The sequence below is a fragment of the Cyprinus carpio genome, chromosome A8 (genome assembly GCF_018340385.1).
Source record: "Cyprinus carpio isolate SPL01 chromosome A8, ASM1834038v1, whole genome shotgun sequence".
Taxonomy (NCBI): Eukaryota; Metazoa; Chordata; class Actinopteri; order Cypriniformes; family Cyprinidae; genus Cyprinus; species Cyprinus carpio.
This window is the reverse complement of record NC_056579.1, coordinates 5,228,612-5,246,862: the sequence shown is the minus strand read 5'-3', so window position 1 is coordinate 5,246,862 and position 18,251 is coordinate 5,228,612. Positions and strand designations below refer to the sequence as shown.

The 18,251-nt window shown below is 35.0% G+C and overlaps 1 protein-coding gene across 2 annotated transcripts in view; it reads left to right on the top strand.

Annotated features, from left to right (window-relative positions):
• The window catches only part of LOC109088697 (plexin A3), a 165,412-nt gene that overhangs the window by 67,867 nt on the left and 79,294 nt on the right, over nucleotides 1–18,251 (top strand). For both annotated transcript variants that reach the window (XM_042761750.1, XM_042761749.1), the window contains 2 exons: nucleotides 2,486–2,626; nucleotides 10,070–10,170. In XM_042761750.1, coding sequence (XP_042617684.1) covers nucleotides 2,486–2,626; nucleotides 10,070–10,170 — 242 coding nt within the window. The remainder of the gene's footprint in view (nucleotides 1–2,485; nucleotides 2,627–10,069; nucleotides 10,171–18,251) is intronic.

Here is an 18,251-nt window from a genome sequence, read left to right as displayed (position 1 = left end):
TCTGTGCTTTGGTAGCTTGAGCAGGAGCTGATTTTGTTTTAAGCTGCTGGCTAGCTATGGTGCTGCGTCTGAAAAAATGCGGTGACGCGTCTGACCCTGCCGAGTAGTCGATCCACTGATGGCACTTTCAGCGCTTTCTGTGAGGCGAGGTTAAGACTGTGTGCAAAGCACCGTATGTGGCTCATGCCGGCAAGTTCAGCCGCCACATGCATATTTGCTGCATTATCTGTAACTAAGACAGGATCTTTTATGTTCAGACGCCACTCAGCAACGGCCTCTTTCAGTAGGGCAGCGATGTTCTCTCCGGTGTGGCTATCGTACATCGCTCTCGTCTGCAGTACACAGGATTCCAGCTTCCATTCGTCAGTTATGTGATGGACCGTAAGCGTCACATATGACTCGGTAGCCCTAGACGTCCAAGCGTCACACGTCAAGGCAACCTTCTCAGCTAAAGCTAGACATTCCAACACGTTTGTTTTAACCTCCTTGTAAAGATTGGGCACAGCGATATCAGTGATGTGTTGCCGGGACGGTATAGTGTAACGAGGCTCCATTGTTTGCACCATATAACGGAAAACTTTCGTTTTCAACCACCACTGAGCGGGCGCATGTCTTTTACAAATGAAATAAACTACCGACTGGGTTATTTTGGTTGCACGAGTTGAAGTCGTTGGTAATTTGTGCGTTTGAACTTGAGCAAGGGTGAGTTGTGACGAGTCGACTCGTTTAGCTTGCTGTTCGTTTAAACTGAGTGTCTGAATGGTGTCTTGCTAATGTGCCCTCAAATTCGTGGTATTACCAGAGTACTTGACTTTTCCCTGACACAGTTTACAAACTGCATGGCTCCTGTCGATATCAGTGGTGCCCTCTTTACACTGGACGCCAAAAATGTTTCCACACTTCAGCACGGAATGCTGCGGGAGCCGGTCTTACATGTGGTTCAGCCATAAATACTACTACGCTGTTATTAGCTTCTAGCAAAAAAGTTAAACACTGTGAGGACACTAGTGGTGCGTCTCAGCATAGCCATCTAGCGATAGGGATTTTAGACATAAACATAAACGTGAACCGTCTTACCATGAATATTTGAACACGTAAAAAAAAAAAAAAAAAAAAAAAAAAAAATCGATATTGCGTTTTTGAAAATCGATACAGTATTGCAAAAAAAAATATCGCGATACTCAAGTGTATCGATTTTTTCTTACACCCCTAGTGGTGAATGAATTGACGAATCCCAGACAGAGTCCGTCATGTTTCTAGGCCTTCTGTCCTGCTGCCCGGGGAGACGTGGGCTCTGACTTGGCCGGCGATATGTGACACCCAATATGGCAGGCTTCGACTAATTGATGCCACCTTGTCAACCCTAATTACTGCAACTGCTGCAATGAGGAGGCAGCTAATTAACAGACTAACGATGTTTGTCACTTCAGACTGACCCAGATATTTAGGAGACGGCCCAAGTCCGCTGCCAATGCATCTGTTTCGGGTGTCTTTTCTGCCTCGCACCTTCTTTCGCTTCTTCTCATCATTTTGATCTCTCTGTCATTTCCCAAATGGCATTTCGTACCTTTTCGGTGAGAATTTAGTTTACTTTATAGCCTCGTTTCAATCTCCTATCACATTGCCGTCAGAATTGATTAGGACCGAGGCGTGCGGGAGATAGGTGAGCTCTCTGACTTTAAATGCAGTTGTCAGCCGCTCTCTCTGTTTTTTTCCGCCTCAGTCGTCACTTCAAAGATGTTTTGAATTTGACATATTTAGAGCGTTCTTTTTACCCAGCAAGCTCAACTACACTAATTATCAGTGTGAGGAAACAGAGGAGTTGCTAATGATGAGGCAGCGGGGGTTCGAGAGTGTGTGTGTGTTGTTAAAATGTAATTGATTTTTATCACACATCTGATCAGATGCTGTAATCTCTCTCCGCTGCCGGCCTGCGTTCACTCAAAGTTCTGCCTTCGTTTTCTAGGTCAGCCCAAGAATTCTGCATTCTTGAGAAAAATAATAATACTGTGTGTCAGTAAGTGATGATATGCTGCCAACCAGAAAACACTGTGAGCGGTAAAATCACAGTAAAATACCTGGAATTTAAAATCAAATGCTTTGAAAATGTAGTTTGAGAATGATTCTGCCGGGTTTTTTTTTTTTTTGTGATCCAAGTATGTTCAGTGAGGAAACACTGTAAGGTGGGACTTGATTTTATTTGATTTGATTGAAAAGTGGGCGGGGACATAAGAGAATACAGTCAGGTGACTGGATGGGAGAGTCCAATGGTGATGAGACAGTTTTCACTCAAATTGCTAGTAAATATCACTTAGTATATTTACAACTTTGAAAAATCCTGTTTTACAGTATAGGAGGTACGGAAATGTTGTTACGTGTTAATGAAAAATGACAAAGACTGATGGATTGTATGTGCATTGCGAAAGTAAAGAAGGAAAGTTTGCCTCCATGCTGAGTTTAACTCAAACTTTTGTTTTGTTTTCAGATTCGAGTGGATGGTGTACCGCCGCCTTCTGAGAACGCTCTGCTGTACGAGACCGTCACCGTCGTGGAGGGAAGTCCGATTCTCCGGGACATGGTGTTCAGTCCAGACTATCAGTACATCTATCTGCTGAGCGACAAACAGGTGAGAATGATTCTGAATGTCAACAATTCTGAGGAGATGAGGAAAAATATACGCATGTCTACTGACAGACTTTGTCTTTTTAAGACCGCTGTTTCTTTGTTTTTGTTTATCAGGGATGATTCAAAATAGGAAGTTTGGCCGAAACTGATCGCCAGTGTTTATCTTAATTGGCCAATAATGATTCTTAGCAATATACAGTAAAGAGAAAAAAAATATTTATTTTGAGAAAAAAATAAGGAACAATTTTTTTTTTTTTTTTTTTTACAGATTATTAAAAAAAATAACAGTACAATAAAGATTTATTTTTTTATATAATGTTATATAAGATTTCAGCTTCAAAAAAAAAATGCTGTTCTTTTGAACTTTCTATTCATCAAAAAATCCTGAAACAAATCCCACAATTGTTCCACAAAAATATTAAGCAGTGTAAATGTTTATATAAATAATTTATACAATTCTACATTTATTCAAATACAATACAGTTACTTTAATAATACTTCCATAATATTACTGTTTTTACTCGATTTGTAATAAATACAGCTTTGGTGAGCATAAGAGACTACTTGATAATATCTTTTTAAAAAATTATAAAAATATATAATACCTTACAGACCCCAAACATTTTTAAATGGTACTGTATACTGATGTGTTTACCAATATATGATGCATCATTTATTAATCTTTATATATATATATATATATATATATATATATATATATATATATATATATATATATATATATATATATATATATATATAATATAATATAATATAATATAATATAATGTCTCATAAAGTTTATATATTTTTCTAAATCCTACTTCTTTCCAGGTTTAAATTTGATTTTGGATCCCAGATTCAGACTTTTGCGCCCCGCTGTGCAGTAGATCACTATTGTCCTTAATTTGATCACTTATCGTTTGCTGTTAATTTATTTCATAAAGGCAGCAAAAATATTTACGGCATGCGGTGAGGACAGAATAAAGGCACATTTGTGAGGAGGGAGTGGGTGTGCGACACTTTTGTCTTAAGACCCGAAGTGGAATCTCAGATATGTTGTTTTAACATCTGCGAGACAGGAAAACAGAATATGAAACGCCGCTTCACGCCTCTAAATGGGAGCCCCAGCTGCTTGGCCCTAATAAGAAATTGTGGGGAAGCATTTTCATCCAGAGCCGAGCGGAATAACAGCCCTTCCCATAATGCTCCATTATACAGCCGGAGTAGAGGAAGGATACATCGAAGTTCCTTAGCAGCTGAACAGACGGAGAGACACTCTCATACAGTACAGCTGTAGCTTTTTCTTCATTTCTTCTCTTTCTCCTCTTTTCAATGCTCATTTCTTTCTCTTGGAGAAAGAAATTTGTTGTCTTTGTGTATTTTTTTGAAAGAGCCCATTTTTTTGTGTGTGCATTTCCTTGAGAAAGACGAAGCTCAAGTGACACACAGCAAACATAACCATCTTTGAGAGAGCTGAACAAAGCTTCAGTCCTCAGCACAAGGATATTTTTAAATCCTTATCAGTACTATTCAGAAAAATAAGATGATAAAATGTTCTCGTGCTCCAGGCATTGTAAAGCGGTGTAGGCAGGAATTAGCCACGGAGATAGCAGTATTCATTTCACCAGCATTACGCTTGAAGGTAAAGCAGCTCAATGAAGTGTGCGATGACATCATCTTTATGATATCATGGATATATATATAGGTATATGGATGTTTCTTCAACTACTTTAAACTACTCTTCTTTTTTTTTTTAATAACTTTACAGATTTTAACTATTTATTTTTATTACTTTTTTATTTTTTGCTTCATTTAAATCCACATTTAAGGTATTAATTATTAATAATAAAAGTTAATAATAAAAATGAAAAAAACTGTTGACGTGTTTTTATGTATAGGTTTTATTGTTTTATGATTGTCACAGACAGATTTCAACCTTAAACTGTGACAATCTTTTGATAATAATTTAAATATTATTATTATTATTATTATTATTATTATTATTATTATTATTAATATAATAACTGTTATGGTCATTATTAGTATTAGTATTATTTAAAGCTATCATGATCTAAAAAAATAATTATTCATGTATACATATATACAATTTTTTTTTTTTTTTTTTAATTATCTAAAAAGTAAAAACGGTGTAAATTATGTACAATTTTATTACGTAAAAAGTATGTGTAAATATATATATATATATATATATATATTAATCAATCACTATTATTTTTTTTAAACCATTATGATCTTAACAAAGTGAAATAACAATTGCATGTTAATGTAATTAGTATATACATTAAGTATATAATTATTTAAAAAGTAAAAAAAGTTATGTATAGATTTTATTATATATATATATATATATATATATATATATATATATGTGTGTGTGTGTGTGTTTTTATATTTATCTATATTTATCAGTGTGTGTATATATATATGTGTGTGTGTGTGTGTGTGTGTGTTGTTGTTGTTGTTGTTGTTTATTTAATTTAGTTTATTATTATTATTATTATTATTATTAAATATTTAATTTATTTTTAATTTAAATTCGATCTATACTTTGATCAAATGATGCAAATAATTTTCTATATATGATTTAATATTGTGCATTTATTATTTATAAAATCCTAGCACTGAAATCTGCAGTTTAACTAAATGTTTAAAACGTCATTTCCACGTCAAACAAAATATATAATTTCAGATGTGTTAAAAATGGCAGATTGCATCCTTTGATGCGTGTATGTTTACTACTAGATGCGGTTACTAAAGAAATGAAACTAGTGTGAATAAAGTGTTTTATTTTCTTTGTAAGTCCCATAGTTTGAAGGAACACCCATACACATTAGCACAAGGCATCATCTGGAGTGTTGTTGCTCCGTTCAGCTCGGTTCTGGATGGTTCCCAGAGTTTCAGGGAGGCACTGTAAACACAAGTGTGGAGCTAGATTAATAGTGTCTCCCTCTTTCACTGTCAAACTCCCACAAAAGACTCACTCATGTGTTAAAGCTCTGCCGCTGAACTCCAGACATCGATATTTGTGTTAAGAACTGAAGGGATGTTCTTCACGTTAAAGCTTCAGACGGCCCTCAACTGATTGATCAGCCTTGTGCTGATTAAAAGCTTTTCATTATGCTGAGGTCATAAACTGCTAGATAGGGCATATCAATATGAAAACAGCAGCCAAGGGGTTAAACTGGGCTTCACTTGAAGATATTGAGCATTCATGACTCCAGACCTTCTCCAAACGATTGCTTCTCATCATGAGGTGTCAAATGTCACTATTTATGAGACCGAAAAGCAGCTATCAGCTGGAAACTGAATTCTTTTTTTTTTTAATTCATGCACAACTTTAGTACCTCACTGCAGCAAATGGCAGATTTTTTTTATTTATTTGATTGTAGCTTTCTGTTTTTTTATTTTTTATTACTCTTTATTTATTAATTTGTCATTTGAAAATCCCATCAAAGGTCATAATGCAGCTTATTTTGGTTTTTGGTTTGCTTTTTATGAATGGATTTTTATTGTTCATGATTGTTCCAAACACAAACTTTCAATCTTAAACTATGACAATCTATTATTACTGTTATTAATTAATTAGTAATATTATTTTTAAAGCTATCATTATCTAAACAAAGAGTGAAATAAACCATTTCAATATTTGTTGTCTGAAAATTATGTATATATTTTTGTAAGACAAAGAAAAAAATCTAAAATTATATTAGTTATTTCAAACAAACTGTTCAATTTTGTCCCATTTCCAGTCAACCTGTACTTTGGTCATCAGAATTGTAATAATTTTATTTAATTATTTAATTTTTATATATATTAAAATTTTCTTTTTTCATTAAATATATATATATATATACATTATTATTTTTTTTAGTGCTGTTTGATTTTATTTATATATATATATATATATATATATATATATATATATCATATATATATATATATATATATATATATATATATATATATATAATATATATATATATATATATATATATAATTTTTTTTTTATGTTGATTAAAAAGGACTACTACTTCTAGTTTTTACCAGTGTACTGTCTACTGAGGGGTTGCCACTGATTAGCTCACCATTTCTCCACCAATCAGAATCTGTGTGTAGATACCCAATGCCCTCTGCACTTCGTGAAATAAGAAATGTGAATGAATCACTGAGAGTCAATAATTCATAACCTCCACTGACCACTGGAGTCTGTGGATTTGAATATTTCATTTGGGGCAGGTGCACAGATAGGTGAGAAAGTGTATTTGCTCGCAAAATGGCCCACTGCCACTCGGAGTCCTCCGATGTGTGTCTGTAAAAGGTCTGCGAATGCCATGTTTTCAGAGCGGTGTCATTATTTACCATCCTGCTCTTTGAATTGCACCGGTAATGCTGTCATTTCATTGGAGAGAAAAAGATCTGAAGCCTTTCATTTATCTACCATTGTACTCGTCCATCAAACACTGACAGTCCAAAAAACACAGTGTTCCTGACAAAATATACTGAGCGTGCACAAAAATCACTCTCCTGTGTTCCTATGTGCTTTCTATTCATCAAAGAATCCTGGAAAAATGTGTCATGAAATATAAGGCAGCAACTTTTTTGAACACTAATAATAGTAAGAAATGTTTCTCGAGCAGCAAATCAGCATATTACAATGATTTCTGAAGGGTCATGTGACACTGAAGACTGGAGTAATTTTTAAATATTTTCAAATAGAAAAGTTATTTTATATGGTGATAAAATGTCCCAATATTACTGTTTTTACTGTAGTTTTGATCAAGTAAATTGGTGAGCATAAGACTTTTTAGTTTTTCATGGGGCACTAATAAGGATAATAAGATCTATAAGGAAGTAAATAAGATCAATTTCGATCAATCAGATGTCTGGACTAGATTATAATACTGTACATTTATGCATAGTTATGTGGCAGCATAAATTAGCCAATTGACTACACCTCACCCACCCGCCCTGACACACACACACACACACACACACATACACACACCATCAGCTACTCTTCACTTGAAAGCCGAGCCGTGTCCCTTTTGGGTGGGTGTGTTTTTTTCCATGGCTCTTGTTTTTCTCACTCTAAACTCTAATCTTGCCAGTGATCAAAGGCGATTACAGCTCCATGGAATGAGCATTTTTAGAGCTTCTAAAGGCGGTTTTCAAAAACAACTGCTTTCGGGGTTGGGCTTTTTTTTTCTGCGTCTTAAGGAAGCCAATCATTGGGACTGCGACAGCCCACACCAACTTTGATCCACAAACCGCTCTTTTAGATTTAATATATTCATGTTATTTCCGTCCTAGACCTCCCACTCTCTCCAACTCCCATCATCATTTTATATAAGCTGGTGTTTTTGGGAGCTGATTAATTTTTCTAATATGCCTGTCCTGTTTGGTGAGTGTGTTTCTCCCATGCAAATCTTCACATCTGCAGTGCTTATATTACTGTCCCCTGGACATCTCGTTCTTTTATTAGTTTCCCCTGCGCTTTTTTATGATATTTTCTTTCCTCCGCGTGAGTTGACTGTGCTGAGGCTCTGCCGTTCCGCTAGTGCCCTTCTGTAAAGGAACAGCCTAAATGTTTAAAATTGTTTACAAGCAGCTGAACTTGTTTGTGTGTTTCAGATGGATGACGAGAGGTTTAAGTGAGGGCACGTGTTGAGAACCGGCGTAACTACTGTGTTCTAGGGCTGAAAGAGACTCTACTATAGCCAATGGCAGGGCATGGGTCACATGACTTGAATCGCTAAACCTGATTGAATGGCTGCTAAATAGAAATGAGGCACCGAAAACAGTAAAATCATACTTAAAACATCAGTTTAGGGGCCATATGATCTGCAAACAATTATTTGTGTATATGTGAATTGACTGTATGTATGTGCTGTGTTTAGTATTTATTTAAGAAATATTTATTTAATATCAAATTTTTATATTTAAAAGTTTTTATGTGTGAAAATATTTACTTTTTTATTATTATTATTATTATTATTATTATTATTATTATATTAATATAAATGTGGGATTTTATTTTTCAGATCTCTTTTTGTTAATGAAATTATTTGGTCCTAATTTGACATCTTATGAACTATTAAAAACACATTAATAAAGAGTATTCATTATTGGTAAATAATATCTCCTATTCAATGATAACGTTCTATTAGGTATTTTATGCTATTCCTACAAGTAAAATATATAAATTTAATGAATATAATTTTGAATAAATTGTTCATGCATTAAAGGGGTCATATGATGTGATTTCAGTTTTTCCTTTCTCTTTGGAGTGTTACAAGCTCTTGGAGCATAAAGAAGATCTGTAAAGTCGCAAAGACTAAAGTCTCAAATCCAAAGAGATATTCTTTATAAACGTTAAGATTCAACCACTGCTACCTAAAACGTCTCGTTCTAACTCGCCCCCACATGTCTACGTCACTATGTGGGAAGATTTGCATAATGCCGCCCAAATGTTCACGCAAAGAAAGAAGGCTTAACTTTGATTCTCGTTGTTGCCACCGCCACCATGTTGTGCAGACGCTGTGTGTTTCATTGTGAAAGTAAAGCTACTTTGTTTGGCCTCAGCCTGTAAGTACGTTTACATATTTAAAGGATTTGCCACTGATGATTCAAACGTGATTTTTGAGCAGTGTAGAGTAGAGCTTGTTGTCTGTAATTTCTCTGATCACAAATGCAGACGTGGTTTTATGTTTACACAGTGCCATACGCAATGCGTAAAAGACAGTATAAGCCATTATAATCAGTAATTATGTCCACACTGGATGCAACAAATGCCTCGTTTGTAATGGGTTTTATTGTTTTTGTCTCATCACGCCGGAAGACAGCATCACAGTATGGTAAGGGGCGTAACATTTTTGTCACACACTTGAGGTATTCAGCCAATTACAATGCACTGGATAGCTGGCCAATCAGCATATACCTTGCTTTTCAGAAAGAGTTTTGAAAAATTTACGCATTTCAGAAAGGCAGGGCATAAAGGAGTAAGTGAATGTACATTATGTGGAAAATAATGGGGGTTTTTTAACCTTAAACCGCATAAACACATTTCATTACACCAAATACACAAAATAATGTTCTTTTTAGCAGCATCATATGACCTCTTTAATTAAACTGATTTTAGCTAACTATAGAGACGTTCCAATAGCAGGGTATGGGTCACATGATTCATTAGACCACTAAACCTGATTGGAAGACTGTTAAAATAAGGCATCTGAAATTAATGAACTAATTAATTTGTTTGTTTGTATTTAAGTGTTTTAATTATTGCTGTTGTTAAATAATATAATAATAATAATGTGCTCTATTCCCAAAAATAAATTATTTAGAAGTATTTGTGTCAATAAATCAATGTAAAAGCATTTATCTGTGGTAGAGTTAGTTTAATGTTTGTCATGTGTTTCAGGTGAGTCGTCTGTCTGTGGAGAGCTGTTCTCAGTACAGCAGCTGTGAGACGTGTCTGGGCTCAGGGGATCCTCACTGCGGCTGGTGTGTCCTGCATAACATGTAAGTCAATGTCATTCCTCTTACACAGACCAGAACAGTTATTGTTTTAAAATTCTAACCTTTGTAACATTTCAAATATTCTTACTGTCACTTTTAATCAGTGCGTCCTTGCTGAGTGAAAATATGAATTCTTTTAGACTTTTCAAAGGTGGTGTACATGAACTAATTTTAATTATTTTCAGAGTGTGCTAACATAAAAATTACCTCTAAAATATGGTTTATCCAATCAGATCACAACTATTCATTTTACTATTGTATTTTTTTTAAAAGTAGAATTACACTCACTGGCCACTTTATTAGGTACACTTTTTCAATTGCTTGGTAACACAAATTGCTTATCAGCCAATCACATGGCAGCAGCTCAATGCATTTAGGCATCTACTGGGATTTTCATGCACAACCATCTCAACGGTTTACAGAGAATGGTCCGAAAAACAGAAAATATCCAGTGAGTGGCAGTTGTGTGGACGAAAATGCCTTCAGAGGAGAATGGGCAGACTGGTTAGAGATGATAGAAATGCAACAGTAACTCAAATAACCACTTGTTACAAACAAGGTATGCAGAATACAATCTCTGAACGCACAACACATTGAACCCTGAAGCAGATGGGCTACAGCAGCAGAAGACCACACCGGGTGTCAGCAAAGAACAGGAAACGAAGGCTACAATTCACACAGGCTCACCAAAATTGGACAATAGAAGATTGGAAAAACGTTGCCTGGTCTGATGAGTCTCAATTTCTGCTGCGACATTCAGATGGTAGGGTCAGAATTTGGCATAAAGAACATGAAAGCATGGATCCATCCTGCCTTGTCTCAACAGTTCAGGCTGGTGGTGGTGGTGTAATGTTGTGGGGGATGTTTTCTTGGCACACTTTGGGCCCCTCAGTACCAATTGAACATCGTTTAAATGCCACAGCCTACCTGAGTATTGTTGCTGACCATGTCTATCCCTTTATGACTACAGTGTACCCATCTTCTGATGGCTACTTCCAGCAGGATAATGCACCAAGTCACAAAGCTCAAATCATCTCAGACTGGTTTCTTGAACATGACAATGAGTTCACTTTACTCAAATGGCCTCCACAGTCCCCAGAACTCAATCCAATAGAGCAGCTTTGCGATGTGGTGGAACGGAAGATGCGCATCATGGATGTGCAGCCGACAAATCTGCCGAAAGTGTGTGATGCTATCATGTCAATATAGACCAAAATCTCTGAGGAATGTTTCCAACACCTTGTTGAATCTATGCCACAAAGAATCAAGGCAGTTCTGAAGGCAAAAGGGGGTCCCAGTATTAGCAAGGTGTAGCTAATAAAGTGGCCAGTGAGTGTATGTCAGTAAAAGACTGACGTTGTGCTCTCATTACAAACATGTCTGTACTTTGTCACCTTCCACTCAGGATTCACTTATGAACTCTTTAAGACACCTCAGGGAATTCTAGAGCCTAGCCAGCCAATCAGAGCACTGCGTCGCTGGTGGCTGCCATTTAAACTACCTCATGCAGTACTTGGCAGGTGACAGGCCTTCCCACATGTTCACTTGTCTTTTTATTTTCGCTCCTGTCATTTCTACCTCCGGTTGATCCCCAGGCAGCAGCTGGTCATGGGGGCCAGTTACTGCCTTCAGGAAGTGTCTGGCTGTTGCTGGCTTACCGCCACCCCACACTGCCTATCTGCTGTCATCAGGGCTTTCTGCTCCCTCCTGTACTGAATGAACTCCCGTCAGAGAGTGGGCTGCATTTAGTCAAACCGGGGGGAGGAAGAGCATGTGTGATCGCCGAACACGCTCTTTAATTTCTGGAGTGTTTGCTAGTAAAAGATGGAAAAGGTTTTGACATAAGTGTGTGTGCCCGGACCGGCGGAGATCGCACCATGGGGTGACAGATTGTCATTGTAAGCTTCAACAGAAACGAAAAACATTGTCTTTTCGTCTGCGGAATCTGTAGCGAGAGGGACAGTACAGGTTCGGTTACACAAATTGGATCCAGAGTCAGCAGTCATAACATTTCCGAGCTTTTGGCAGCGGTGTATAGACGCAGATAAAGTTATCCAGAGCTGACAAAACAGCTTTGTTCTGACTTCCTGTAGTACTGTGAAGACATTATAGCGTTTTATTTTGATGCCTCTTTGTTGAATAACAATTTCTTTAAAATATATATATATATATTTATTACTGACCCCATACTTTTGAATGATAATTTATGAAAGCTGATTTTAAGTGCTTGACCTGAAAACTAAGACTAAAAGACTCAATTTTTTAATCTTAAGGGCCTCAAACATTGCTTATCCAATCAGATTTTGCATCACAATTATTAATATTAATTATTAATTTTATAATGGTGCATTTTTGAGTAAAATTACACCAGTAAAAAACAGTAATTCTGTTTATTACCAATGTGTCTGTACTTCAGCATTGTTTTGCATTCCTGTAGTTCCACAAAGACCATTGTGAGTTTTACATTTCAATGCATACTTGCAGAATAACATTATTTTCTTTTTTTTTTTAAATACATTACCGACCACAAACTTTTGAATTGTAGTTTATATAAGCTAATTTTGAGCATTTTAGGAGTATGCCAATATAACAATAACCAGAGAAATAAGACTAAAAGCCTCAATTGTTGTTGTTTTTTTTTAACTTAAAGACTTCAAACATTGCTTATCCAATCAGATCTTGCGTCACAACTATTCATTTTATAATTGTGCAGGTTTGAGTGAAGTTACACCATTTAAAGACTTTGACAGTCAATCTATGTTCAGTGCAAATGCTTCTGTACTTCAGCTTTGTTTTGCCTTCCTGTAGTTCTGCGTCTGCAATTATATATATTGTATATTATATTATAATATATTACTGACTCCAGACTTTTGAACAGTAGTGTATATAAGTTAATTTTGAGTATTTTAAGAGTATGCTTACATAAAAACTGACCTCAAAACTAACAGACTGAAAGCCTCAATAGTTGTGGTATTTTAACAGCTGTAGACATGGCTCATCCAATCAGATTTTACGTCACAACTAATTGTGCATTTACATACAGTTACACCATTAAAAGACTTTGACAATCATTCTACATCCATTATAAACGTGTCTGTACGTCATCACGGATTGTCATCGGAGGCTTCAAAAGAAACACAAAACATTGTCTTCTCTACTGTGAAATCTGTACAGCAAGTACAGGTTCGGTTGCATGAATTGGATCCAGAGTCAGCATTTGTAGCATTTCTGAGCTTCTGACAGCGGTGTATAGACGCAGATAAAGTTCTCCAGAGGTGATAAAGCAGCTTTGTTCTGCCTTCCTGTAGTGCCGTGAAGACCATTGTGGAGTTTTACATGTCAGAGAGAAAAAAACTCCAGTCACATCTATGTTCCACCGTCGCCATACCTTCAATGAGATACCAATCTTTAATTAAGATGTAAATCTGGGATTGATGGAATAATTAGCGCAAGCCTTTACCGCACCCATTGGAAAATGACATTTGTTTGCATATTAATAGCATATCCCCAGATTGTACATGACCTTGTGACAGTCACTGCGCAGTGCAATTAGCAGCAGATCAAGCAAAGCAGCGGATTTAATGGCCAACGTGTTCCTTGCATGCAAACCAAGTTTCTAAACTCCAAAGAACCTGACCTTTGACCTTACCTGGCTCGTCAACCGTCTGGCCACAAGTTATTTGTGCTTAGATGACAGATGTGTGAATGAAAAAATGCGATACATAGAAGTCTGACAATACATCGCTGTCTGCCATGTGGCTTTGTGCTGCTCAGACTAGTGCAACTTTGAGTCGATGGAAGCTGTTTGCTTTGACAGTGAAAAGGCGACCTTGAGACACACCGGCACACGAGTGCCTCAAGCGCTCAGGGCTGTCGAGTCTGTTTTATTAAAGTAAAAGCTCTGAGAATCTCAGTATATTAACTCAGGTTTCGTATTGCAAGGTGATTGTTTAACTCCCACTGGTTAGATAGACCTTTTTTGAGTTCCTGTTTCAACAAAGTAAAATAAAACAATGTCGTATAACTCATAAATGACCTGTGCACTAAAGCATTAGTGGGATGATTAGCAGTACAGTGATGGAAGGTCATACAATTAAGGTTTCTGTCAAAAAATAACTGAGCTATCTTTGAGATCTAAGACATCACAGTGGTTTGTTGATTATTAGGAACATTGATTTGTTATGCTGTTGAATCAAGGGTTTCTTAGATAATTACTGTTGCTTTTTAAAATCAGATTATACAGGTTATGTATTTCTAATATTGAGTCAAGTTTCTTCTCCTTCAAATTCCCCACAGGTGTCTTTCATGACGTTTGATGCTTAAGGTTTTGGATTTGAACAAACCACTATATCGAATTATTAAAAACAAATATGATCCAATAATAGGCCTTATCTTTATATTATATGATATTATATAATAAATAAATAAATACATGAATGATAAACAACAAATTTTTGACAACATAATGCAGTGAAAAAAATGGTATATAAATGACTAGTAAATCTAAAAAAAAAATTGGCAAGAAACGGCAAGCAACATCAAATTAAACATGAAATAAAAAAAAAAAAAAAAAACTGAAATCATATTTTCTTGGCATATTAGAATATAACTATATTTAGAATATATTAGAATATAACTTTATATATATTATATATAATATAGTTAAGAATATAACTATATATGTGTATGTATGTATATATATGTATATATATATGTGTATATATATGTATGTGTATATATATATATATATATATATATATATATATATATATATATATATATTTATATATATATATATATATATATATATATATGTGTATGTATGTGTATATATATATATATATGTATATATATATATATTATATATATATATATATATATATATATATATGTATATATAATATATATATATATATGTATGTGTATATATATATATATTATATATATGTATATATATATATATATATATATATATAGTATATGTATATTATATTATATTAGAATATAACTATACTGTACAGGTCAATGCTGCATGTATGGAAGCCCGTTTCCTCCACTGAATAAAAAATAAAAAAGTTAATTGCGACTTTTTATCTCACAATTCTGACTTTTTTTTGTTTGAATTGCGAGTTAAAAAGTCATAATTGTGTGATATAAACTCCCAATTCTTAGAAATAAAGTCAGAATTGCGTGACACAAAATCCCAATAAATAAACATAACAGTCAAATAAAAAGTCACGATTACAATCAGAACTTTAAAACAAAAAATCACGATAAAAAAAGTCAGAATTGCGAGATATAAATTCAGAATTGCGAGATATAAAGTTAGAATTGTGAGATATAAAATCTCAATTGCGAGAAAAAACGTCAGAATTGTGGGTTTATATCTTGCAATTCTGACTTTATATCTTGCAATTCTGACTTTATATCTCACAATTGTGTGAAAAAACTTTTTTAACATTTTTTATTCAGGGGCGGAAACAAGCTTCCATATGCATGTGTCCGGTTCACTGAAAAAAAAAAAAAGGTTCATTCGAGTTATTCCTTCAGGAATCAGACTACACTAATTGTGCTGTATGTATTTAATTCACTAAAAAGAACCGGCTTGTAAGAGTCAACTGTTCATGAATCATTTGGTATACACTGGTTGTGATTTGTTTGGGAATCAGACTATGCAGTGTGACCAGTGTAGTCTGATTCCCAAATGAATTAATCTTCTGGTGAGAAGAATTCAGTTGAATCTGGTGTGAGTTTACAGATGGGTGAGATTAGACAGACATATCGTTTCACATCGCTGTGTTCTGAGGAAAGTTTGGAGTAATATAGAATGAGAAGAACAGACAATCCCACAATGCACTGCTCATCATGCGTGTGTGTGTGCCTGTGGGTTGACCTATGCTGTCATATATGTTTCGCTTTATTCTCCACTTTTGATGCGTGTTCTTCCTCTCCAGCGGCACGGAGAGAGGAGAGGGGATATTTGAGCGAGTGTCACAAATTCATTTTTAAAGCCCTTAGCGTGTATTATTATTCTAGCCTTATTACAGTAGCTCATACTTAGAGATACGGGCATGAGTAACACCTCAAATCGTGAGACTTGTTTGTTGCTTTGGAAAAAAAAATATATATATATTCTATCCAATTCTTTGATTCGCATCAGTTTCATTGTCTTTCTCTCGCCTCAATGACAGCCAACAAGAAGAGCCTTCAAAAACTACACCCGCCCCTCCCATCTCACCATAACAAGCTTTATAATTACTGGAACGATTGCTCTTAACCTTTTGTGTTCGTTTATTTCAGCTTCGCAAATCCAGATAGCCTTTGTAGTGGGTGTCCTGCGGATCTATCGTCTTTTATCAGCACACATGATGCTGAATAATGACTGGCACACCCCAGGGTTTTGTTCGCTGGTTATGATGTTCTTTTGTTGACAAGACAGTACCCTTCTCCAAATAATTAATATTTGGACGTGTGCACGTATCTCCGTTTCTTCCGTTGCGATGACGCCGTTCTCAGCCTCGTGTTTTTACTGTGATATAAAAGCTGGTCGAGCAGATGTTCAGGTTCTGACCTTTTTATCTCAAAAACAAACCTTGTTTGTAGCAAACCTCCTTATGGACGTTAATTATTGTAGCATTCAACGTTTTGGTTATATTTGTCCTGAAATAGTCTTTTTTTTAAACATCTACTCAATTTGTGTATTGCTTCACTGAAATGTTAGAATGTTATTCATACAATTTACAGGTTTATTGTTTGTTTATAATTTAGAACAATTTTATACAATTGCTATATAGGAGAAATTGTTTTATTTATAAAAGAAAGATAGAGAATAAATATTTATGCAAAATTAATAATTTTATAATTTATAATTGTATCTATCTATCTATCTATCTATCTATCTATCTATCTATAATAAATACATTTAATATGTATAAATGTATTCACATTCTCTCTATATAATTTTATATACAATAAAATATTGCATAAATTGTATTATAATAAAAAGTAACAAAATAAATTTAATATTTAATAATAATAAATAAATATAACATTTATAAAAAACAATTATATAAAATATTTTAACAATGACATTCAGAATATTTACACATTTTTGTATAATATGCATTTAATTTTTATATACATTTATTATATATTCTAAATAAAATATGTTGTTATAGAATATATACATAATGCATTAATATTACACAATACACAATATATTAAAATTTATTATGTATTATACATTTATGTTTGTGTGATACACACAGACACACACCCGTATGTGTGTGTGTGTGTGTGTGTGTGTGTGTGTGTGTATTAATATATATGTTTTGTAATATAATCTGAATTTTTTTAAATTATTGTGCATTACATTTTATTCTAGTATGATCTATTTGGTATGTTGAAGATGCACACTTACTAAATATATGCAATTTCATTTGAAATCTCATTTTCTGAGTTTGTTTATCTGATATTTCAGGGTTCATTGGCAGTTCAAACTCCTAATAAACGCGTGTGGCACTCTTTTGTTAAACACACATATGTAACCCCATGTTTCTGAGGCCTTTCATAGCATCCGGCACATTTTGTTTGCCAGTACTCGCTCTCCTCGGGGAAATGTGCCACACACCGTTGCCATGAGAGATGCCTTTCACCAACAGCCACTGCCAAAAGCGAACTCATTTTTTTGGCTCAGGAGGGGACAGGGGGCGGCTCTGACCTGCATCTTATTCTTCTCGTTGTTGTCTTGGCTTTGTATTCAGTTCCCCGAGAGCTCTTTAGCCTCTAGCCACCTACATGACCGAGTAGAAGAAGGGGGCAGGGGGGAAAAAGCATCAAAGTGTACCTCTGGAAATGGTTTGTGTCCATGGCAACGAGGGGAAGCTGGAAGATGGATTTGCAGAGTAATTCAAATCAGTCCCATTTGGTAGAGTTTGTATTGTATTACTGTTCCTACCGAAGGGCTCTTGTGGATTCAGGAAAATGAGCAGTACAGTGTCTGGTAGAAAGGACTGTGGTTAAAAGCTTTAGCAGCCCTATTATGATGCTAGTTGCGTTTGCTCGTCTGATGTGATGGATCTGTC